The following is a 23,656-nucleotide window of genomic DNA, read 5'->3' as shown; positions in this document are numbered from 1 at the left end:
ATTGCAGAACTATATTACAGTGAAAAAAGTGCCAGTATTGAGTAACAATGTGACAGGAGCAATAAATGGCCAAAAACTGCAAGTAAGAAGGATTTAACGGTGCAGAATGACAAATACTCGGGTAAAGTACTTAAAACTGTACTTGAGTATCAAGCTTGAGTCAATATATTCAGTGGCATTACATTTTATGACTCGGGAACTGAAGTCTTGCGTCATCTTTGCTTTACATCCTTTGTTTAGTGTCTGACCTTCCTCTCCGCTCATTATCTGTCTACTTCTGTGCTCAACTTTCCAAAAATGGCAAAGAGCTCCCCTCAAAAAAAAAAAAAACTGTTCTCACGTGCTGTAATCTGTCTCTATGAATTTCCCATCATCCTCGGCTCCTGAAGGTCCCCTCTCGATAAACAGCGAGCTATTTTGGGACCCTAAGAGTCTGGGATTCAGAGTCAAGGGGATAAATCTGTCAGCGGCTCTCTCTCTGCAGTTGTTTTTGGCTCCGATTCTGACCGTCAGATGCTTTATGAACACTACAACACATGTTAACAATCTGATTTTGTAGACAATCAGAGCTGCAGGGTTTGAAGGATCTTTGCATGCCACCTGCTCCCTCCTGCCCTCAAGCAAGGCACTTAACCTCCACTTTTTTTGAGCAATAGCTCGTTTTACAGAGCATCTCATCTGTGGTCTCCCTGCTGCTGCTGCTGCTGCTGCTACAGCTACACTATGGCCAAAAATATGTGGACATCGTAGTTTTCTGTGGGAATTTCCTGCCACAGGTTGCTGTAGTTTGGCTGTCAGCTGATAGTTTAGTTTACATGAAACTGACCAATCAGAGGGCTCGGTATGTTCTGGTTCTTCAGACTCAGCACTTGTTTTCTACAAGCTTTAGAGATATTCTACTATGGTATTCCTGGTTTAAAGGATGATATAAAGAGTTGTTTTCTTAGGTAGAAATTAAAGCCTGTAGGTTGGGTGTTTCGGCATTATTCACAAATTGTGTGTAGTAATAACTTCACAAAGCAGACATAGTCTTTCCCATTTATTATATGTTGTTATAGGACAAAGACTGACTCAACAAAAACATTTTCTGGTCAAAAGTACACTACTGTTCGAAAGTTTAGGGGTCACTCAGGCAATTTCATGTTTCCTATGCAAACTCACATGTTTATTCATGTGCTACCACAATTGCACAAGGATTTTCTAATCATCAATCACCTTTCAACACTATTAGCTAACACAATGTAATGTTTCTGGAAATGTTTCTCTGTACCCCTATGGAGATATTCCATTAAAAATCAGCTGTTTCCAGCTAGAATAGTCATTTACCACATTAACAATGTCTGGACTGTATTTCTGAGTAATTTAATGTTTTCTTCATTGAAAAAGACTGCTTTTCCTTAAAAATAAGGACATTTCAAAGTGACTGCAAACTCTTGATCAGTGGTGTATGTGGAAGTCAAAGGTCTGCATCCTTTAGTTTGCTTTTATTCTGGATCTGTGTTTCATGTAAGGGCTTCCTACTTTCAGTGATGGGACATTTATTTCCTCCAACATACAGTACGATTGTAGACAACAGACAACTTTGTCAACAGTTTGTGTTTGTTGTGTGTCTGCTTCAATCTGAAGAGCCAAAATTAGCTCCATAGAGAAACAATTTTCCCAGTTTAGTGTAGAAAGAAGACCCTTAAAATCAAGCATCATGAGGCGTTATTTGCCCATGACCACTAGAACTAGACACAAGTATAACAATGTATCCGATGGCAACGTGAAAACAATGTTTAGGCGTCTTTGGTAGTACTTAACCTACAGAGGATTATCAGCTGAATCTGCAGCTCCTCCCAGCTTTACGGAGCTTTAATGTGAATTTCAGCTGCTTGTTTAGCTTCCCGGCTTAATCGTGGCTCCCTCTCCGTCTTTACACCCTCTTACCTCAACAACACAACAGGTCGAGTCCTAATGACCCCCAAAATGTCATATATGAGTATTTGAAATGTCACTGGACAAAGAGCGAGAACATCCACATTAGTGGCATAAGTCTATTATATAACTTTAACTCAAGACAGTGAGCTTCAGTTCCCTCATGGAACCAATATTTTTTAGACTTAGACTTATTTTGAGTTTACTTATTGCTCTTTTTTTCTAAATTGTGCATGTTTTTTAGTCACTGTTTGGCCAGGCATACTGAAAAGCTCATTATTTGGATTAAAATAGACCTTTGCGCATCTCAAACAAACTTCTCCATTTTTTTAGTTACCGGGGTAACAAGGCTCATTCCATCTAAAGGGAGCAACATTGGTGATACCACTACTTTAAAGAAATGTTTTTGCCCTCCACACAGTTTGCATGACCACAAGAGGTCACCTACCAACACTGAACATTTTAATCCCCTCGAGTGAGTATTGCCGTTTTCTGGGGAGTCCAGGCTGTTTCGCTTCAACTCCAAAAAACACGGTTAGGGACGAACTGGTGAACATAGTGGAGCATTAACAGCTAAAGAAACAGAGGTGGAGACCAAAACCAGAGATAAGACAGAACAAATGCTGGAGTCATCAGGCTCCACGTGAACCATCAAATTATTCTGAAACTGTTTAAATTAAACCTTAATAGGTTTTTGTTCACTGCTTGTTTGTGATGTCCCCAAGTAAACAAAAAATTAAAAAAAAAAAAGTAGTTTGACATAAAGCAAATCTCAGTAACTAAAGAAAGACCATTTCGATAAGTATAATTATTAAGGGTACTTGCTGCATAATTAAAAGACAAGTTTATGATTTTTCATGTCAGATGTCCATGTTAACATTTAAATATCCGTTCTTAATGAAGTGGTTTTGTACAAACTGCTATCTTTGGGTAACATGAGGTTTTGTTAGTCTGAGTTAATCAAATCAATACGTTTTAGAGTTTTAGTCTTCTTAGTAATAACAAAATCCCAACTTCTGGTTGCGACTCCTCCCCTGCATCTTACGTTTGCAACATAAAGATGTAATTTTTGATGATATCCTCTGGACTTCCCCACTCAATCCAAGCCTTGTTTCATCTTCAGATAGACTTCAGGACTGGGAATTTTGTCCCTATCACTTTAAGACCTGCAAGAAAAACCCACTTCAGTGTCGTTTTCAGACACACTTGAAAAATCCCACCTTGTCCTTTGAAGCTGAAGGAACAATTGTGGTTAAACAGAACTCCAGCATCCTCAAAGTGCTTCCTACAAAGCAGCCATGCGACAGCACACATGTAATTCTTGTAAACTGAATCTCGATCAAGGCTTCGTGGATCTGTTCTCGGATCAGATCAGATGATACAGGCTGTGGTTTCTGGGCAGTCCCGACCCACGGAGACGGTCTGATCCACATCTCTGAAGTACATGTGGAGCTCATTGCTGCTCGACTCTGCAGGAGACAAGCAGCTGCTTCTGTCCAGCCAACGTTTAGCCGACAGCCCGCACAGTTACCGGACCTCACGGCCTCCACCTCACCGCTCTGTCCGGGGGGGGGGGAGTCCTTACCGTAAAAGCACCAAAGAGTCCTTTCTGGATAAACGTTAGTGTACATTTACACTTTAGGTATTTTGGCGGCTGTCATTACGTGACTCACTGGATATCTACCAGTTTAACAACTGACTCATTTACATTTGCAACCAGTGTTCGTGCCTGTCTTGGGTTTTGCCTGGTTTGTAGAGAGCTTTTTTATCAGATTTTTTTATCTGAATACAAGAAATCAGAATGACGTGTTGAACTGTTGAGTAAATGAATGTAAAAATCAGTGATTTTAAACAGAATTCATGAGCACAGCTGATAGTGATGATGACGTGTTCACTGACAGTCGGTGGTCCTCAGACTCCAGACTGACGGCAGCTCCTCCGCTCTAATTACCCCTCCAACTTCACCAACCTATAATTTCAGCGCAGCTCAACCCCTAAATTTTTCCCATGATCCCTTGGGGCTAATTTTGGTTTGATCCGGAACACAATTTAGTACCCGAGCCTTTTATCATTCTTAATTAAATGTAAATATAGACTGTGAGGGCGTATTTTTAGTTAGTCCTGAGTCATGACTCAGTGTGTTTGTGTGTGTGTGTGGTTTCTGAGAGCCCCTGTCGTCACACCGTCTATTCACTACACCGCTGCTGTCTGCAGCTCAGAGGTGCTTCTAAAACAAGATCAGTTACATTGAAACAAGACAAAGAAAAGCAACAAAACTGAGTGACTGCAGTTTTTTTTCTTTATTGACTTTTGGATTAATTTAGAAGTCACTGCTGCTAACACGGAATTCACAACTTTCCTTCAACATTACACTTTCCTTCTATGATTTTTAAAATTATTTTATTTTTTAGAAAACTACAGCTTTATTCTTAGATAGTTGTGGCAACTTTTCTCATAAAGTTAGATATTTTGACTTGAAACTTAAACCTTTTGAAATATAAAAAAAATAAGAATCCTGGCTCTATAACTACATCAGCATCCAAAACAAGCCAACTGGGAAAATCTGCTTCCATTTTAATGTAAATATATGGAAATATTAGAAACATTAAAAAATGACTAGAAGTTCTAATATGTTACACTGAAGAGGAAGTTTGATTGAGATCCATTTCTTTGTCATCAATCAAACTGATCAGATTAGTGGTAGTGACCCAGTTATCTCCTTTGTACAATGGTTAGAGTTCCTTGAGTTTCATTGTCTTCTATTGAAGCAGCATTCAGATGACATTTAGATTTGTTGGCTCATAAGAAGATTGTTCAGTTAAATCAACCTGCAGCCATTGTTCAGCTTTTATGTAGAAATATATCTGTGATACAAGCTTCCAGCACACTTGTTGCTCACTAAGGACCATTGTGTTAGTGGGATGAGAACTAAGTGAAAGTGAAAGCAAAGAGGAGCTTTCTGAACGTCACATCTTGGCTGGACTGAAGGTTTTCCAAGTAGGCAGAGCATGGAGCTCTGAAACATTTTGTGGAAACTCACAGTTGTCTCCAAACAGGACCATATGAACCAAAGTGAGCAGATCATCAGACGATGACTGAGTAGAAGCAGCACTTTAGTCTTCAGAGCCGTGCTGCTGCCTCTGGTTTGCATCTTTGTGGAGAAGGATTAATGCTGCAGGAGGAAAATGAGCCCAAGCACGCCTCAAACTTTGACCTGAAGACCAAGAAGAGCTGACTGTAATGGACTTTACCCCACTGAACATTTACTGGGACAAATTCTAAACACAAAGTTGGAGTCAGTACATTTAAACAATACATTTGTGATGCATTGAGAATGTCTCATAATGTTACAGTTTCTTTGGAAGACAGTTCTTGTAATTTTTGGGTGATTTTCTTAATAAAATCCTGAGAGAAATTTCAGGGACTCGCAGCTGGAAAAACATGTGACATGCTTTGTCTGATGCCACCTGTCACCCCCTAAACCCCTAAAGACGAGGAGAAAAGAGAAGAGGACAAAGGAAGAAGAGGGAAAGGAGCAGCAGATTCAGAGTGTTTGTTTAGCTGCACAGCTGTTTGAAGGCGGCCTGCTGGTGTGTCGACCCGCACAGGAGGAGGAGGGAGGTGTTTGAGGATTAAAGCTTCGAGAGCCTTTTATTCTCCCAGAATTCCTTTGTCCCTGAGTGTTAATCCCTCCACAGAGGCAGGAGATGACTCCCCCACCTCCTCCACGCCTCCTCTCCTCCTGCTGTCACATGACCTCCTCCTCTTTTCTTCTGCTCCTCTTTTAACCTCCATCATCTTCCTCTCAACACGACGCCTCCTCCTGAGTCTCCTCTGCATCCTGCTGCTGCTTCCTCTCATTTCCTTCCTCCTCCTATCCTTTATTCTCCTCTCAGATGACAAAGAAGAATATCTTTATTTTTCTGTTCCTCTCGTCCTTGTCGGTGTGTTTATGTGCCTGTTAGAAAGTTTGATTTCTTAAAGTTCGCTGCCGTTTCCATGTTATATTTTTCCCCGTGTTATTGTTTCTGAGTTTAAAGTTTCAGTAGTTTCAGCTCTTTGATCATCATGAACTGTTATTATTATTATTAACCTTAATCTTGTGAGATGGGCTGCACAGTGGCTCGGTGGTTAGCAGCTAGAAGATGGCATCCTAGCCTGGGCCTGGGATCTTTCTGAATGGAGTTTGCATGTTTTCCCTGTGCATCCGTGGGTTTTCTCTGTGATTCTAAACTGCCTGTCGGTGTGAATGTGAGTGTGATTGTTTGTCTCTATATGTAGCCCTGTGACAGACTGGTGACCTGTCCAGGGTGTCCTCTGCCTTCACCCTAAGTCAGCTGGGATGGACTCCAGCCTCATGACCTAAATGAGAATTAAGCGGTGTATAGATAATGGATGGATGAATGTGTTTGTGAGGCATACTGAGAATTTTAAATCCTAGCAGCTCAATCTTTCCATCTTATTTTTGTTTTTTTTCATGTTTATTTGAAGCTCATCTTCGTAAAACACTTGATGAATTTGACTTGTAGTCAGATGAAGTCTTACAAAACTAATTCCACGTGTGTTTCCTCCTGCAGACACTGGACTGTGTATCCAAACAGAGGGAGGCGGCGCCCTCCACAGGCCGAGCTGCAGCTTTGCAGGTGTGCTTATTACCCAACCTGCTATACTGACATGAACCTGATTAGGAATATCATTTAAAATGTTTTCGTCATATAATCTCACATCATTTATTTTTTATTTATTCAAAAATTCTGCTTAAACAAAGAGATGACAACAAGAAATGATTTGTTGCTTGTATTACTACCATCTCTACCACCACAGTCATCTTCTGAAATATGATCAATATTAGTTATAATAATATTTCATAGTGTAGGTTATCATCTCCATTGCCTCAGCTACAATAATAATCATTGAAGTTGGCACCTCTAATAACTGTTCCCATTGTCATGTTATATTGATAATATTTTCTTCATAGTTGCTGTAAATAATCATTATTTATAATCATAATTGATTATCAATTGGTCTGACTTGTGAAGCCCTGGTGCTTGTTTAATTATATATGTCATTAAATAACTTTTATAACTGGATGTTTATGGCCATGATCAATAACTGACTCCTCTCTGATCTGCTCTGATGTGTGTTCAGCTGTGTGATGAGCAGCAGCTTTCGGCTATCGGTGTTTTCACTCTGCACATCTGTCGACCCGACACAGGCAAAGACTTTGGTGAGAACAAAAACCTTCACGCATCACTTCACTAAGATAAGATAGCCTTTACTGAACCCACAGTGGGGAAGGTTCACCGTTTTAGCAGCAGTCTGAGATTATATTATATACACAGTACAAAAATTACAGAGAAACTTTAGATACAAAAGATGAGATTGCACAAAAGGTGCAGTAGCAGCATCAGCCGAATGTGTATGTAAAGAGAGAAGTGGTATAAAAGACCCGCGGAAACGCTCCTTCTCATACTTGAATCAGTGGTGAATCAGTCACTGGAGGCACTGCTTAAGGCACTGTGCAGCAGTTTGAAAAAAAACTAAACTGGGAGTGGAATTAGTAGCTTTAAGGTTATGTGAAACTTTTACATCTTGAACAAAAGCTCTTATCAGTGCTGACTGTAACATTTCAGGGCCGCTAGGATCTTGTTGGGTTTTGAAAAATGTTGAAAAATGGTTTCATATTTTATTTAAAACAATAATCAGACCATATTTTTCAGTTACGTTTAGTCCCATTATTGAGCACTAGTGTTTGAAAGAATGCTTTGTCTCATGGAACCAAACGAATAATAAACATTTTTACCTGTTCATATATCACCTGTTTCTTCTCGTCCCTGCAGGTTTTGCAGTGACGGGTCATGTGGATGGAGCAGGAAAAAGTCACGTCTACGTCAGCGAAGTCGACCCGCTGGGACTGTCAGCTAGAGACGGTACAACAACTGAATCCTTCAAACAAAACACTAGCCTAGCCACGCTAGACCCATGTTTCTGAAGGCACAAGGGTCTAGGCACGCTCGACAGGGAGGGAGGCGGGCTAAAAGGTTGTCTTTCAAATCACTCTGCAGCAATTGGGTAGGTATACAGCCAATCAGCGCAACGAATAGGCTCCTCGAGTGCCGGAAATCAGAGGATGCGGTAGTTCGGTGAAGCCTTATTTATACAGTCAATGGGTGAAGCTCAAGTATATTACAGACATGTTAACAGAAAGATTATTCAGAGTCGGTGCTAATGGAGCTCAACAACTGTTGTTGTTTTTGTTGTCAACCCTGACAGAGAATTAAATTCGTTGCCATGTGTTGTCTAGCACGGCTAGGCTAGTTGTTTCCGGTTGTTTCTGTCAGAATCGTCGCGCCTCTGTCGTCACTTAGTTATACCCGCCTTCTGACTCTACACTTCATGGTGATTGGTCCGGCCAGTTTTAGGAGAATCCAGCCTCGAGCCTTATGGAGGGTAACTAGACCCACCCTGGCAGAGAATTAAATTCGTTGCCGTGGGTTGTCTAGCGCGGCTAGGCTAACAAAACACAACATTGTTTCAGGTTCCACTTAAAGGGATGGCTGAGTTTTTGTTGGTTTGTAGCACTGAAATTCATCCTATATTCCAGCAGAGGGCATTCATGGCCATGTAGTTAAACCAGAGATAAAAAAAAAAAAAAAAAAAGAGATGATGTGGCTGTAAACATGTTTAATACCTGTAGCTAACATTCAAACCCTGACCTGTGTCTGTTTCCCATCAGGCCTCAGGGCAGGAGACGAGGTCCTGGCTGTGAACGGAGCTGCCGTCTCAGGACTGGACCTGGACCTCATGCAGAGTCTCTTCACCCACCAGAAGCTCCAGCTGCTGCTCAGGAGAGACGAGTTGCCCAACGCTGAGGAGCCCGCCGGTGTCTGGCCCGACCCCAGTGACCCCGCCGACCCCTGCTTCCTGCCACCGACCCCCACCAACCTCCAGACCTGGACCACGGGTATGACGAGCGTAACCTCGATCTTGTATCCTGTGTTTTCCAGTCACCTCATGTTGATTCTCACAGATGTTACTTTTAACCCTCCTGTTGTCCTGCAGGTCAAAATTGGCCTGCATTAAAGTTTGAAAACGTGGGGAAAAAAATATATTTTCACAGTGAAACTTCTGATGTCCACATTTTCAACATTTTTGGGAAATCTTTGAAAATTTTTTGGTGGAAAAAGAAATAATAAAAATGTTCTTAAAGAAAATATTAGAAGTTTTACTGATATTTATGTAATCACTTTAGGTATTTTTAGAACTTTTTGGAAAATTTTTACTCATTTTTGAAAATATTGACAAGAATGGTCTTGCCAAATTTGGGGGATTTTTAAAAAAAAACTTTAAAGGGAAACTTTTAAAGAATTATTGGAGTTTTCTTCCTGAAGGTTTTGCAAATTTTCAGCAATTTGGGGATTTTTTCGCAGAATTTGGGGATTTTTTTCAGACAAGGAAATAATATATTTTGGTGCCCGTAAATGAGGACAACAAGAGGGTTAAATCAAGCAGCTTCACCTCTCTTTTAATCAACCTGAAATATATATTCTGTCTGCTTTTAATCTGTCCATAATTAAGACCCTGCTGGTTCATTTTCTGGCCAACGTAGCACATTACATTTTTTTCTGCACGTTGAATTAGGGACTGCAGACATAAATCTACCAGAAGGCATCACGATAAAAATATCTCGTGTATGGATGTTTAAACCTCACTGTCAGCCTTTTTATCATTTAACTGAATCTAGAAATGAAGGAAATCTGAAGCTTTTAACTTAAACGTTTTTATTGTGAAGGCAGATCGATGCTCAGTCAGATACACTTAAAGCAGCAGCACAGAGGCCTCTCCCCAGGGAATTCTGGGAAAACTGCCCACAGAAGGTTCAGGCTATGTTTTTTTGGGGGTGTTTTTTGGCAGGACTTCTTCAATAAATGATCACTGTGAGGTTAATGCAGCTGTCTGTGCTTATTTAGAGGTGAATTTGTTATTTCTAACGGCTGAAATGGGACCAGAGCGAAGTCAGAGGTCCTGAAAGACGCAATGAATGAACTCTGAGAACTCAACAAAAAAGGAATCCTTCATGAAACACATCTTGTTGATCACACAGATTCGTCGTTGATCAGTGATCCAGATGGCAACCTTACTCCTGTTTTTGATGACACTTTGACTACGACACCATCTGAGGACACTGAGGCGCCGGGACAGGTGAGATCTCAGCCGGTTTAGATTTCAAAAATTAGGAATTTTCCTTATTTCTGTATCAGAGTCCTCTCTCTTTTCCCAGTCTAATTATTTTGACAGTAAAATGGTTATCAAGGTGGACCAGACAACACTCTTACATAAAGCATTTAGTTTAATTCATTCATTTAACCCTTTTTCTCCACTTAGTGTACAAACACAGGCTGAGAGGTTGCAGCTCTATTATATTCAGTTACATTCATTTGCATTTATATTGTGCCAATTCACATCATGTGTCATCATATAGCACTTTGCATAATGAGTAAGTAAGTTTTAAACATAGAACAGAGAACCCAACAATCTAAAATTCCCTTTGGATTCCCTATGAGCAAGCAGTCAGCAACAGTGGGAGAGGAAAAAGAAAACTTTAACAAGGAGGGGGAAAAAACCTCATACAGGACCAGGCTCAGGGAAGACAGCCATCTGCCTCGACCAGTCGGAGTGAGAGTGGGGATGAAGCCTCTACAAGGCTTTACTTTGCAACACTAAATCTAAAGGGTCTGATTTAAATTCCTCTCAAACCTTACATTTTCTGTGTCACTTTGAATTGTGTTTTATTACGTTCACTGAAGATCCTCTGGCTTCCATTTCACCGTGGCTTTTTGAAGTGCTACATCAGAACCGCTCATCAGGTCTTTCACAGCTTTCAGATGCTGCGATTAGTTTGAGCTGTGTCTGACTGTTTTTGTGTTTTTATGAAACTTTGCTCAGTGATTGATCTGCTGTGTGGAGAAGGATGAGTTTGCAGAGATGGAATTAGTCTCTGTTTTTTAAAAAGTAATTACACAACTCTATCTGAGAGCAATGAGAACAATATAAGTTAGTTCTTTCATAGAACAGGCTTATGTCAGATTCATACATACGATATCGGCATACGCTGTGGGTCCACCATAGTGGATGTCAACCAGTGCTGAGTCTTTCAACGCCTGATGACGCCCCAAGGATTTTTACCGTCTCTTTCAATTCTCTTTTACACTATTCTAGGGACAATCGCTGTGTATTCTTTGAGGAAACATTTCACACTGTAGCATCAGGCACTGTGTAGACACCACATGGCCTCTGGTCCTCCCAGTGTGTCATCAGTCATGTGACACAGTGACAATTTAAGCCTCTTGTCAGACAGCGATATCCTATGTTTTGACAGTTACCTTGATCCTATAATTCCCACTTATGGCCACAGTAGCCTTTGTTCAGCATGAAGTCCACCTCGCCAAACGAAGCATTTTGCAACCAGCGACCTGTGGGGCTGAAAAAATCATGAAGTGCCACCATGAAAGTGCCAAAAGTTGCAATTTCTCCTCTGGCCACTAGGGACTGATTCTAAAAGTGAGTTAGCCCCCATAGACCCTCATGGAAAAGCATCCAAGTTTACAGCATAAATTAGCATGTTTACAGCCTGGTACAAAGAACAGTTTTGGTCTCTATAGCTGATTTCTCAAATCGTGACTACTGTATGGGAGATACATTTCATATAAATTGCACATTTAAATAGTTTTAAGGCTTAAATTTATGCATAATTACAGATGGGGCCACCTTGATTGACAGGTGGGTGCTGATAGAGGACAGTTCACCTCGGCTCCACTCACGTTCCACCTCTTCGCTCATTTTTTGGATTAGTAGCTTGGAACTCGGAGGAGCCAAGATAACCACGGCTGAAGGCAAAACTCTGAGCTTCAAAATTGCTCTTCGGGCTCCTCATTCATCTTCATATACTGTCTCTTAACCTCCTCAAACTTACCTGCAGGAATCCTTTCCCACAATCCTCTTGTCCCTCCTACAGCTCTCACTCCCCCGTATCACATGACCCACGGTTTGGCTGATAATCCAGGCTTACAGCGTCAGGAGTGTGTGGAGGTGTGGAGTGTTTGTAAAGTCCAAGCCGAGGGATTAATGGCGTCTGCATGTAGAAACAGAGAGAACTTGTAGATGTTGTTTGTGACCACCTCCTCCTACTCTGGTGGCGGCACAAACGGCTCTCGAAGGCGACCTCTGACCCCTGCTCATACGTCCACATCGTCCCGCTTCCTCGCCATGGGAGCTCTGTGCTGGGTGCTGCCGCTGGAGGAGGACTGGGAGACGCTGGAGGAGGAGGAGGATGGGGAAGAGGGAGGGGAGGTGTTATCCGGACTGATGGAGCGGCTGATGGGGCTGCTGGACGAGGCCACCTGCTGCCTGGGTCACCATCGGCCCGCTGACGGCCTCGTCCTGCTGGTAAACAGAGGGATGCTAGATGTTGGCGCTGCTTGTCTGGTGGTCTGTTGTAGAGCTGCAGCAAAGACTAGAATAGTTATCTCTGCCAGGAGATAACTATGTAGGTTATGTAATCACCGGAGTTTGTCTGTTTGTCTGTTAACGGCATAACTCAAAAAGTCAGGGACGGATTTTCACCAAATTTTTACAGAATGTCCGGAAGAGCAAAAGTAACAATCGATTAGACTTTGGAGGTGATCCGGATCACCGTCTGGATCCAGGATTTTTTTGAAGGACTATGTACAATTGAGAGATGGTCAATCTAATCGATTGTTACTTTTGCTCTTCTGGACATTCTGTAAAAATTTGGTGAAAATCCATCCATGACTTTTTGAGTTATGCTGTTAACAGACAGACAGACAGACAGACAGATGGCCTGGCGGAGGTATGTGCTCTCCGAGTGCTTTTCTAGTTTGTTTTTTTTAAAACGTGGAGCTGCTGCTTCTTCGTATTAAAAGAAGCTAGTTTAGGACAGCAGGTGGAGGATCCCGAGGTCGACCCAGAGCACGCTGAAGAGATTATACATCTCATGGTCTGGGAACACCTGAGGATTCTCCAGTTGGATCTGGAAAACTTTGCAGAGAGGGACATCTGGAGTAACATGCTGCTACCCAACACAAGTCCAGATGAGCAGCAGAGAACAGATGGATGAGCACATGATCACAACAGCAAGAACTTCCTCACCGCTTAACAAAATATTATTTTCACTAGTGAAATTTAGTCATTCCCAGCAGAAAAACCTGCCAATGGGGTAAAAAAAATACTTATTTTGACTATAAAACTACTAAATGGGTTCAGGTTTCTGTTTGCAGCCTCATATAAGGAACAAATTTCTGTTTAAATCTTGACCGTCACAAACCAGATAATCACTGAAGACTTCACTGAGGTTCATCAGGACCAGGGACCTTGAAACAGTTGAAAAACTGAGTGCATTCTTTTCAACTGTTTATCTTTAATGAAGGGAAATTTGATTAAATCATCTAGCCAAGAAGTCTCTAATTAGTCTAATTTTCTTCAATTCCATGCACATGTCTAAATAAACATATTCAGTTACATAATTGTCCTTCCATCTAAAAGGGAACATAACCAATCTGATAGTCAATCATTCTTTAATTTGTTGGTTCCTGTTGTTTCAATGGAATAATTCAATTTCATGTGGTAATAAATTAGATGTTTTTGAGTTTTGAACAGCTTTTCGGACAAAACAAGATGTTTTTCATATGATTTATAGACCAAATCGTGAATCGATTTATCCTAATTTAGTTAGTTGCAGCCCTGGTCTGTTGTGCACCATGTGTAATTTTGGCCAGTAAGGGTGTTTACATACACTTTGGTATCCATGCTCTGATCAGGTATTTATCTCCATGTATGTGTGTTGAAAACAGTATCCAGGTTTCTGATGGTCTTGATGCACATTTCTGTCCTTGCAACCTTTAAAATGCTCCAAAGTGGTCCAGGCTCCTCAGGATCTGTTCCTTTCCTCTGGCCTGCACTGGCTGGTTTACCAGAATTAGAAACTCTATTTCCAAGGTAATTTCCCACGTGTGTCCGCTCTGAGGGGAAATGAACCATTTCAGTGGATTTAGTGAATCAGATTCAGATCTCCGAGATCTCAGCCTGAATGGAAGTTAGAGTGTCGTCTGTTATTAAAAGCTCTGCGTCTGCAGGCCGAACAGACCAAAGCTGTGAATTTATCAGGTTGACGGCAGTTTATTAGAGGCTGGCAGCACAGATTATGATGATGAATGAGGCGGCTGGTTCTTTAACACCTCGTCCTTCAGGGTCGAAGCTGCACTCGGACCAGTTCAGTGTTTCCCTGTTTAAATCTGTCAGCCAGTGAGAGTTGTAGCTTTTTCCAGTCTGTGTTGGAGCTCCTTGTGTCAGCAAGTCATGTTTCTCTCTGATCTCAGCAGCAAACTTTCACCTCCCAAATGTCCACCAGACACATTTACCGCCCGACTCTGCAGCCTGGAGCTCAGCTGATCCTCGTTCGACTGATTCACGATCAAAGTGGAAGATTTATTTTCCTGCTTTTGCATTTGCAGTGTTTGTAGAGTCACTAGACCAAAGGTTTGTTGTGGTTTTAATGCTGATTGCACAACAGGAGACACAGTTTGTTGTCGTCAGACTTTATCCGGAGGAGGGTAAAACTCCAGAAAAGCTTCTGTTGTATCTACATTAAATCTGAGTTAATGTGGAATTTAAGATAATTGTTTGTTTTCATCATCAAAACTGCTTGAACTCATGATATGATGCAGATCAGATGTGGCATCTCATGATTCATTGATTCAAAATCATTTGACCCAAATTAACCTCATGAATTTTGTGTTGCATCATCAACGTTTTTATTCTTACATAACAATTCTACAGCCATCAAAACCAAAAGCTTCAATGAGAAATGATTTATTTTGTCATCTCTGGTGGACCAGCTTACAAAAAGCTCCACATATAAACTTCCAATCAAAGCATCGCTGCTTATATGGAGGTGAGACATTCAAAAGTATAATTCAGCTTCATTAGAAGGACTTACAGGCTGTGATACTTTGTTTGCCTTTTTTGTTTGGTTGAAAGCTCACATCTCGTGAGCACGGGAGACCTTTTTGTTGCTGATGTCCATCTGATGTGGCTTAATCGGTACAGTTGTGTTTTTTAGCTTTGAGGGCCTGTGAACATTAAGCTACAATTAGCATGCTGATGTTGTCCTGATAAGTGAAGCGTTGATCTGACCCTCAGTTCCTCCATGTTTTCCTCTCAGAACATGGACCGAGTCTACTCACTGTACCAGACTTTCCCAGAAGGCCAAGCGGCGGATGCAGACGTCCCCAAAAACCCGTACGGCAGAGAGCTGGGCCTGCAGGCAGCAAGTCCTGCCCACCTGAGTGTCTGTCAGCGTCTGCGTAAAGTCATCCAGGAGCTGGTTGACACCGAGAAGTCCTACGTCAAGGTCAGAATACTGCAGTACCACTACTTTAGTACCGCTAATATCACTGTTCCAATCACTAGTTCTTCATATTTCAGCACTTTGACTATTATTATTGCGAGTACCTCTTGTACTGAAATCATTGTTAGTGTCCTGGCTGTAGGAACACGTTAAAAGATCAGTTATTAATGTTTCATTTATATTACAAACCTCTGTTTTATTAGAATATTTTTTTTAGAGCTGAAGCAGTAAGTCGATGAATCAATCAACAGAAACTGCTTTATTGATTATTAAAGTTATTTTTGACGAAAAATGTGAAACTTTTGCTGGTTTGAAGTTCTCAAATATGAGATGTAAAAAAGTTTTACTGCTTAATGATAAGCAGCATTTATACTTATCCAAACACTTATACACAGTCTTTCATATTGATTTTCCTTTTTAGCTCAAATTTCAATCATTTCAAATGTCTTGAGGTTAAACATGCATTTTGCTGCTTTCAAATGATATTTATGTTACCACGTCTCTAAAGTGTATTTTAAAGTTTTTATAAGCTCAATCTTTAGAACTGTGTTCTAGACTTCTGAAAACACGTCATCATGTGTGGTTACTGATGTTCATGACATGAAATTTAAGTACTTATTTATTAAAATTCAGTTTCATCCAATTAAACGACTGGCAAGGTCAAAAAAGAATAAAATCTAAATACAATACAGCTGTAAAAAATAGGTACATATGTTTAATTTTTGGTTTCCCATTATTATATTTATGTGCTCTTTAGTGTGAAACAGTAACGTAGAGCAGTGAGGAAAATACAGTTCTGTCTTGTGTTCCTGCTTCATTTTAGTTGATTACCTGTTACTGTTTAATGTGTTTATGAATGTTCTTGTTGTGCCTTTCAGGATCTGGTGTGTCTGTTCGACATCTATCTGAGCCCACTGCAGAAGGAGACGTTCCTCAGTAAAGACGAGGTAAGTAACTATAACTCAAAGGAAGTGAACCCGGTGTAGACTTCAGGTTGTGTTGGTTTGTCTAACTACAGCCTCTCTCTCTCAGATGGAGGCGCTGTTCGGCAGCCTGCCTGAGATGCTGGACTTTCAGAGGGTTTTTCTTCAAACGCTGGAGGAGAGAATCGCAGCTTGTCCGAACTTCAGCAACCTGGAAACACTCGACCAGTTCAAGGTAAAGAATCCAACAGCTGCTTTGGTTATTTTCTACTCATTGTTTCATTTATATCAGTGGATTTACTAAGACTCTTTCTTTTTTCATTTCATCAGTTTATTTTTCAGATTTTGTTTTTCTGATTTGGACAATTTTTCATTGATCTATTATTTTCCCTTTTTATTTTTACATTTTATATATTCATTATTTTTATTTAGTTTTGTTTCATTTTACACACTTTTCCCGAAGTTATTTGTAAAACTTTTTTACTTATTTCTTTTTTGTTTTTTTATTTTTAATCATTTTTTTCTCATTAAATTTGAAATTTTTATTTATTCATTATTTTCACTTTAGTTTTTATTTCTATTAAATCCTTCAGTGTTTTTATATTTTAGCTGCTGTTTTAAGCTGCTAATTTTATTAGTATTATTTTCATTTATTTACTCAATATATTGTAATATTATTTTACTTATATTAATAGTTATTATTGATTCAGTTGTATTGTTTCCACTGTTCTGCTGCAGCATGTGTTTTACATGTTGTACAGGCTTTTTTGTTGTACTGGACTTTTTTGTTCTCTTTTTAAACGATGATCATTTTCACACTTTGTCTTTGTTTTTTGCTCTCAGAAACTTCTCTTCTCTTTGGGTGGATCTTTTCTCTACTACGCCGACCACTTCAAGCTCTACAGTGGCTTTTGTGCAAACCACATCAAAGTCCAGAAGGTTCTGGAAAGAGGTGAGGATCAAAACCTAAACATTGATTTCAACTTTTATTTACTCATTTAGTGTGATTTCACATTATTAAAATGTATCAAATTTAAATATATGACCGAATCTTAAATTAAAAAAAGAAATTTAACTTGTAAGCCGTCATCTCTGATTCAGCTAAAACAGACGGAGCCTTCAAGCAGTTCCTGGAAGCGAGGAATCCGACCAATCAGCATTCGTCTTCTCTGGAGTCGTACCTGATCAAACCTGTTCAGAGAGTCCTGAAGTATCCACTGCTGCTCCGAGAGCTGGTGTCCCTGACCGACCCTGAGAGCCCCGAGCACATACACCTCACAGGTAACACACACACACACACACACACACACACACACACACACACACACACACACACACACACACACACACACACACGACCGGTACATTGTTGCCGGTTTACAGTAGCTGTATTGAAGGTAACAGCCTGCAACACTGTATTTTGTACACAAACATGTTTTTCACCACCTGCACTTCCTCTGGTGTCCACTCAGAGGCGCTGCGAGCGATGGAGAAGGTGGCGAGTCACATCAACGAGATGCAGAAGATCTACGAGGACTACGGCTGCGTGTTCGACCAGCTGGCCGCCGAGCAGAGTTTAGCTGACAAACAGGTACGAACGCAAAAACACAAACACACCAAGTGACGTCATCAGACCGAACCATCAGCTGTGGAGACTCAGCCGAGCACCTGAAGAGTTCAATTCTTCCTCCTTCAGGTAACGGAGATCTCGATGGGGGAGTTTCTGGTCCATTCGTCTGTGGTCTGGTTGAACCCTCTGCCTTGTCTGGGTCGGCTGAGGAAAGAGCCAGAACTCACTCTCTTTGGTGGGTCGACACTGTGTTTGCTTTGCCTGCACAGTGTGTGTTTGAAGAAAAATCATTTTATGAAGGGAAGTTAGAACGTTGTAGAATAACTCAGCTGCTGTTGTGTCCACAGTGTTCAAACGGGCCGTCATCCTGGTTTATCGTGAGAACAGCAAACTGAAGAAGAGGATGGTGAGTCCAGTTCTACACTCAATCCTTTCATAGTTTAACTTCACACTGGAACCTGAAACAGTTTGATCTAGTCTGTACGGACCTGAGTGTTGTTTGTTTCTTTTAGACCTTTAGTGATGAATCACAAAGTATGGAAGCCCAGATGTGCCCGTATAAGAAAAAAAATTCAAGGAGTTAATCATGATTAAAAATATTATTAATGGTAAGTCCAGTCCAGAAATTTAAAATGAATAGTATAAAATAAGAAATTAAAACCTAATTTTCTGTGGCAAAAATATGACATATACGTTTAAAAAAAATGAAAAGATACATATTCAAAATCTAGTGAAGTCAAGCTTCTGAGCGAAGAAGTCAATAATATGAGAAAGTAACATTCCTATATCAAGGTGTAAACACTCAAAAATGTTATAGAAATAAAAAAAATAGACATAAACAACACTTATGACTAATTAAGTTAAATTGAAAACTACAAAGTAGTATCGCTAAAAAGTCAGATAACTAGTCAGAAAGCTCATTTCTAAGTCAGTAAAAAAAAAAGATATAAAGTCAAAAATCAAAAATTAGTTAAAAAATTTTTGATTAAAAATTGAAAATGAAATAAAAAATTACAAAAAGTCCAAAATATGAAATATTAGGTCACATTTCCTCATTAAAAAGCCAGGTTTTTGACTCTACATTTTTTTCCCATTCTTTAGTTTTACCTGTATTTCACAGAAATGGGCTTTTATGCATATTTTTTCCCATTTTTGTTTAATTTTGCAGATCTTTCATCAGCTTTTTAGTTTCATTTCTGTCCTTTCATGCCACCTCTGGTTTTACGCTTCTCTTTCAAGCTTACATAGATTTTAAACTTTTTGTATACCCATTATCCATCTCTGTCTGTTTAAACAACACAACAAAAAACATGTAGTCAAAATATTTTCATTATTTCATGGATTCAGACATGAAAAGTCACCAGCGGAGTCTTACATTCAGACACAGTAACAACTAAATAAAACCTCCATGGTGTTCAAATCTGACTTTGTGTGTTTCCTGTTGGACAGGCCGCTTCACGCTCAGCTGATCTGGACCCCTTCAGGTTCCGCTGGTTAATCCCAGTTTCAGCGGTTCAAGTCAGACCGGCCAACATCACAGGTCAGTGACCAATCAGAAGGAGGTTTGTTTCTGTATCTTGAAGTGAGGCAGATCCAGTGTGTTTGTCTGGTGAGTGTCGGTGCTGCGGCCCTCCAGCAGGAGGCGCTCTGACGGTGAGCTGACTGTTGTGTGTTTCCAGGTTCAGAGGATCCCTGTGTGTGGGAGCTGGTGCACAGCAGGTCAGAGGTGGAGGGACGACCGGAGACGGTGTTCCAGCTCTGCAGCAGGTACGAACCTCCATTCATTCATTGAGTTTGATTCACGGAAACACAACACAGACAACTGCTGCAGGTGTGGATGAAGTTCTCAGACTTCCAGCAGTCGGATAAAAGGAACTGATTCTCTTCTTCACACAGATTTAATTTCCAAAACCAGCATTCAAACAACACATGACAATCTGAAATCAAGGTTTGAAGTGCAGGATGCTCAAATAGTACTTTCGTCTGGTTTAATGTTCTTGTGCCAATGTGAGCTTTGCACCTCTTTTTACCTATTTAATGCTGTCTTAACACTGTTACCCGTGTCCTATGCTGAACCTGTAACTCATATTTCATTGTAGGTCAATAAAAATGAGTAGATTGTGCAGCTAACTTTAATTCTGCAGGATGGATGTGAACTAAGTCAACATCGAACATCGAATAATGCTTCTCTCTAAATGTCGATCACATGAAATGTTTCAATGAATAAAAAGCTCATTTTCAGTTCTTTTTAGATATTTTCTGCTTTAACATCGCGCTAAAGCTGCAGTGCTGAGGATGTTCATGTTCATTATATCTGAGACAGTCTAAACATCTTCAGTTTACTGCCACAAAATCATAAAAATCCCCATAAATGACAAAATTAACTGATAAGTTTTAGATTCATTCAGCAGCAGATTGAGTTTGTTACTAGAACAATTACTTTTGAGAATTTAAACACAATTAAACATTTAGATTGTTCAGTCAAAAGTATGAGTTACAAAGTCAAAATGTAGAACTATACCAGACCTCGTGCCGTACTGACAAAATCCTCTGGTTTTGTTTTCACTAATTTCTCAGGGATTCTGTATTATATCGGTGTACAATGATTATTTTGGTGTTTTGGTCTCTGATAGAAACTGATGACATATTTTCAGTTTCCAAATGTTTTATAGACGAAAGTCAAGTTTCCACTTGAAATCCCCACAACTTCCCAAGAAACTAACAGTTCTTGAAGCACTGTTTTCATTGCAGTCTAAATAGTTGTCATTTTGCATGCAACAACACAAAAAAATTGAGACCTTAATGAAATGTTAAGGTGAACTTTAGTTGTCTCTCGTGGTCTTAAAGGCCTGGACGTAGTCGCTGGTTCATAGCTCTGTTGTGTTTTGTCGAAGCTCAATGAACAAAAACTCAAACACTTGTTTGCAGTTGCAGTTTTTTAGCAATAAAGTTTGTAAAATGCTTGAAAAATATGAGAGTAGTGAAACATTCAGCAACATTCATTGCTCCCAAAAGTTCCTGAACCTCTGGAAAGTACTGCCGTCTGAGCAAACTTCCTCCTGGAACTGGATTTAGATCCTGGTTCCTCTGGAGGAAACATTAACTGAGTTCTTACACCTCAACCAAAGTATATGAAGAATGTTTTATTGCACAGTTTAAATGGGGAATCAGATGGTAATGTTTCAGTTTCAGCTCTCACCCTTTCTTCTCTCTGTGTTTCAGCGGTTTGGAGACGAAGGCCAGCGTGCTGCGAGCTCTGCGCTGCCTCCTCAGAGACCGAGCGTCCGTCAGCTCCCTGAGGAGGACCAAGTTGTCGACGGCCGAGAGGAGCAGCTCCTGGAGGAGGAGGCAGCAACGCCGTCGCTCCGACACCCAGAGGACGACTCCTCATCAGCCGGAGGAGAGCTGCAGACCCGACGGCATCCTGGGAGACACCTGCTCGGAGCCTCTGCTGCCCAGCCATGCTGCCGCCGCTGCAGGGAAGAGGACCAGACTGTGCTCCCTGACCAGCGAGCTGGAGGCTCAGCTGCAGAGACTCAACTTCACCGAGGAGGTCGCAGAAAGAGGAGCAACGTCTCGGAGCGAAGAGGAGAAGAGACGGAGCTCCAGTCTGCGCAGAGCCGCTGGAGGAGAACTGGCGGACTTCAGCAACCTGCTGGAGAGAGACTTCAGCGTTCAGAGCATGACCTCCATGATTAATGAAGACTGCTTCTACGACTCCATGCTGGGGATGCAGAAGGCTGCCGTCCCCACGCTGCAGGGCTAAAGCTAACGGGCTAGCACGACTTCAGCTGAGATCAAACTAAACTCTGATGATGATACTGGAAACTTATGTTAGAGCGTTTTTTTTTTTTTATTTCTGTTCCGATCACCAAAAGGTTCCAGACCTGCTCATATGGGTCATCATTCTCACAAACTGACCAGCTGTCTACTGGAAATCATCTCTTCACGATCGCTGGAGAACATCTGGTTAAATGAATGTGGAATGGCAAGACTTTCAGCAGCCGTATGGTTTGCTGTGAGTCCTCTGGAATAACATCTCCAACAAAGGAGGCTGCGCAAGATCCAGATTTTTCCAGATGAGGCACTCCAATCAGCTGTGATGGTGGATCAGATTTTACTTTTGTAATCTCATGAACTCAACTCGCACATCCTTCAGCAACATCTGAGCAAATGAGGCCGTGACTAGAATTAAAAACAGAAAAAAACACGTGATTTATTTGAACTCTAGCAGAGGATTAGAGCCACGGTGAGGGGAGGACGCAGAGAAGACAAAACAGTTTAAGCAAAAGTCTGAATCTTACCCAAATAGAAGCATCTTTTTAGGGCAGAAAGTGGTATTACAGAAATGAAACAACAAATTTTACAAGAAAAACAATGTATAGAATTTTGTTAGTAAAAGTAATGGGTGACTTCAGTCTCTCACTTTCTTCTCATAATGTTGAGGCTATTTTTTTAATCAAATATTTATACTTGAAGCTCACTAAATGATGACTTAAGTCTTTTGAATGTCATCATTGTCCTTTTTATTTTTTTATTTCTTCTTCTCCAAAAAGTAATGATTTCACTTTAGTCTTCATTGTTTTTTAAATACTGTGATATAATTCTTGAAGCATGATTATTTTCTCATAAAATTCCATTTGTGTTCTGGCAAATTTGTAGAATTTTATATCGATGAAAATAGAATTATTATGGCATTTTTGCTCACTTTTTTGCTTTTGTCCACCAGATTTATTTGTGAAGTGTCACTTTTTCCTTAAAATATTTTTCAGTAAATTGATTTTTTTCAGAAAACTATGAATATATCTTGAAATGTTACAGCTTTTAGCTCCTCAAACTCCATCATGTCAAATTATTCTTAATTTAAAAAATTGATTATTTTATTTATTTAATGGAGAAAATTCCTACGTCATGTTTTGCTTATTGCCAACTCAGTATTTCTTTTTTCTTTTCTTTATCACCTCTACTAAAGGCATCTTGAATTTTTGCATTTTTTTTCACCATTATCATGACAAAAGTATAACTTTCTCTTGAGAAAAATGAATATTTTTGTACTTGCCAAAGCGCAACTTTATTCCAGGAACGTTGCGAGTTAAAAACAACACTGTTCTTATACAATATGGACTTGGAAATGTGGCTACAATTTCTGTCCAAAAAATAAGACTTTTTCTCTCATAAAATGCTTGAAATTCTGTCTCGTCAAAGCACAACTTTATTCTCATGCCATCACAGCTTATTTCTTAAAAAATCCAATTTTTTCCTCTCACCGTGGCCCTGATACTGAATTAATGACACATCTCAGCTCACAAACCACGAAGGTTAAACACGATATTTTTGTCTCAAAGACAATCTACAAACCTCAGAAGGGTTTCTGTGGAGGAGAGGATTGGACACCATTTGTGTTCAGGAATCAGAACTGGATGAATGTTGGACTCTTGTGTTTCTTGTTGCACTTGCTGCCTGAACTTGTAGACATTTTTTAAGTTCTTCTGTTGTAAATATTTGTGTGTACAGTTTATTTTCCAGCTGTAGTTTTCTGTTTAACAGATTTTTTCTCGACAAAAGCCGTTTCGAGCTGCTGGACCGGATCAGAGCCTTTGTATATCTGTCAGGTTGTATTTATATATTATGTCAGGTGTGTATTTCAGTTCTGTGACTGAGGCACTAGAAAGACGACAGTGTTTCATTTTAAATGAACTTTTCAAGTGATTTTTATCACTTGTTAAAGTATTTGGTAATTTATTTTCATAAGTATTTGTGTACATCTTTTTAATGACATGATGCTGTTAAAGTCCAATAAAATATTTAATTATCAAGAGA

At 40.2% G+C, this 23,656-nt stretch overlaps 1 protein-coding gene across 1 annotated transcript in view; it reads left to right on the top strand.

The window, feature by feature from the left end:
• Positions 1 to 23,656, top strand: part of LOC110953096 (rho guanine nucleotide exchange factor TIAM2) — a 70,118-nt gene extending 46,462 nt beyond the window's left edge. The window contains exons 9-24 of the mRNA XM_022196937.2: positions 6,495 to 6,560; positions 7,066 to 7,144; positions 7,758 to 7,847; positions 8,654 to 8,881; positions 10,022 to 10,119; positions 15,158 to 15,346; positions 16,222 to 16,290; positions 16,376 to 16,501; positions 17,110 to 17,218; positions 17,368 to 17,547; positions 17,739 to 17,857; positions 17,963 to 18,071; positions 18,184 to 18,242; positions 19,286 to 19,376; positions 19,516 to 19,603; positions 21,059 to 23,656. Coding sequence (XP_022052629.2) covers positions 6,495 to 6,560; positions 7,066 to 7,144; positions 7,758 to 7,847; positions 8,654 to 8,881; positions 10,022 to 10,119; positions 15,158 to 15,346; positions 16,222 to 16,290; positions 16,376 to 16,501; positions 17,110 to 17,218; positions 17,368 to 17,547; positions 17,739 to 17,857; positions 17,963 to 18,071; positions 18,184 to 18,242; positions 19,286 to 19,376; positions 19,516 to 19,603; positions 21,059 to 21,602 — 2,244 coding nt within the window. The 3' untranslated portion in view covers positions 21,603 to 23,656. The remainder of the gene's footprint in view (positions 1 to 6,494; positions 6,561 to 7,065; positions 7,145 to 7,757; positions 7,848 to 8,653; positions 8,882 to 10,021; positions 10,120 to 15,157; positions 15,347 to 16,221; positions 16,291 to 16,375; positions 16,502 to 17,109; positions 17,219 to 17,367; positions 17,548 to 17,738; positions 17,858 to 17,962; positions 18,072 to 18,183; positions 18,243 to 19,285; positions 19,377 to 19,515; positions 19,604 to 21,058) is intronic.

The sequence above is a fragment of the Acanthochromis polyacanthus genome, chromosome 16, assembly GCF_021347895.1.
Source record: "Acanthochromis polyacanthus isolate Apoly-LR-REF ecotype Palm Island chromosome 16, KAUST_Apoly_ChrSc, whole genome shotgun sequence".
NCBI lineage: Eukaryota > Metazoa > Chordata > Actinopteri > Pomacentridae > Acanthochromis > Acanthochromis polyacanthus.
The sequence above is the reverse complement of the archived record's forward strand: the minus strand, read 5'-3'. Positions and strand labels throughout refer to the sequence as shown.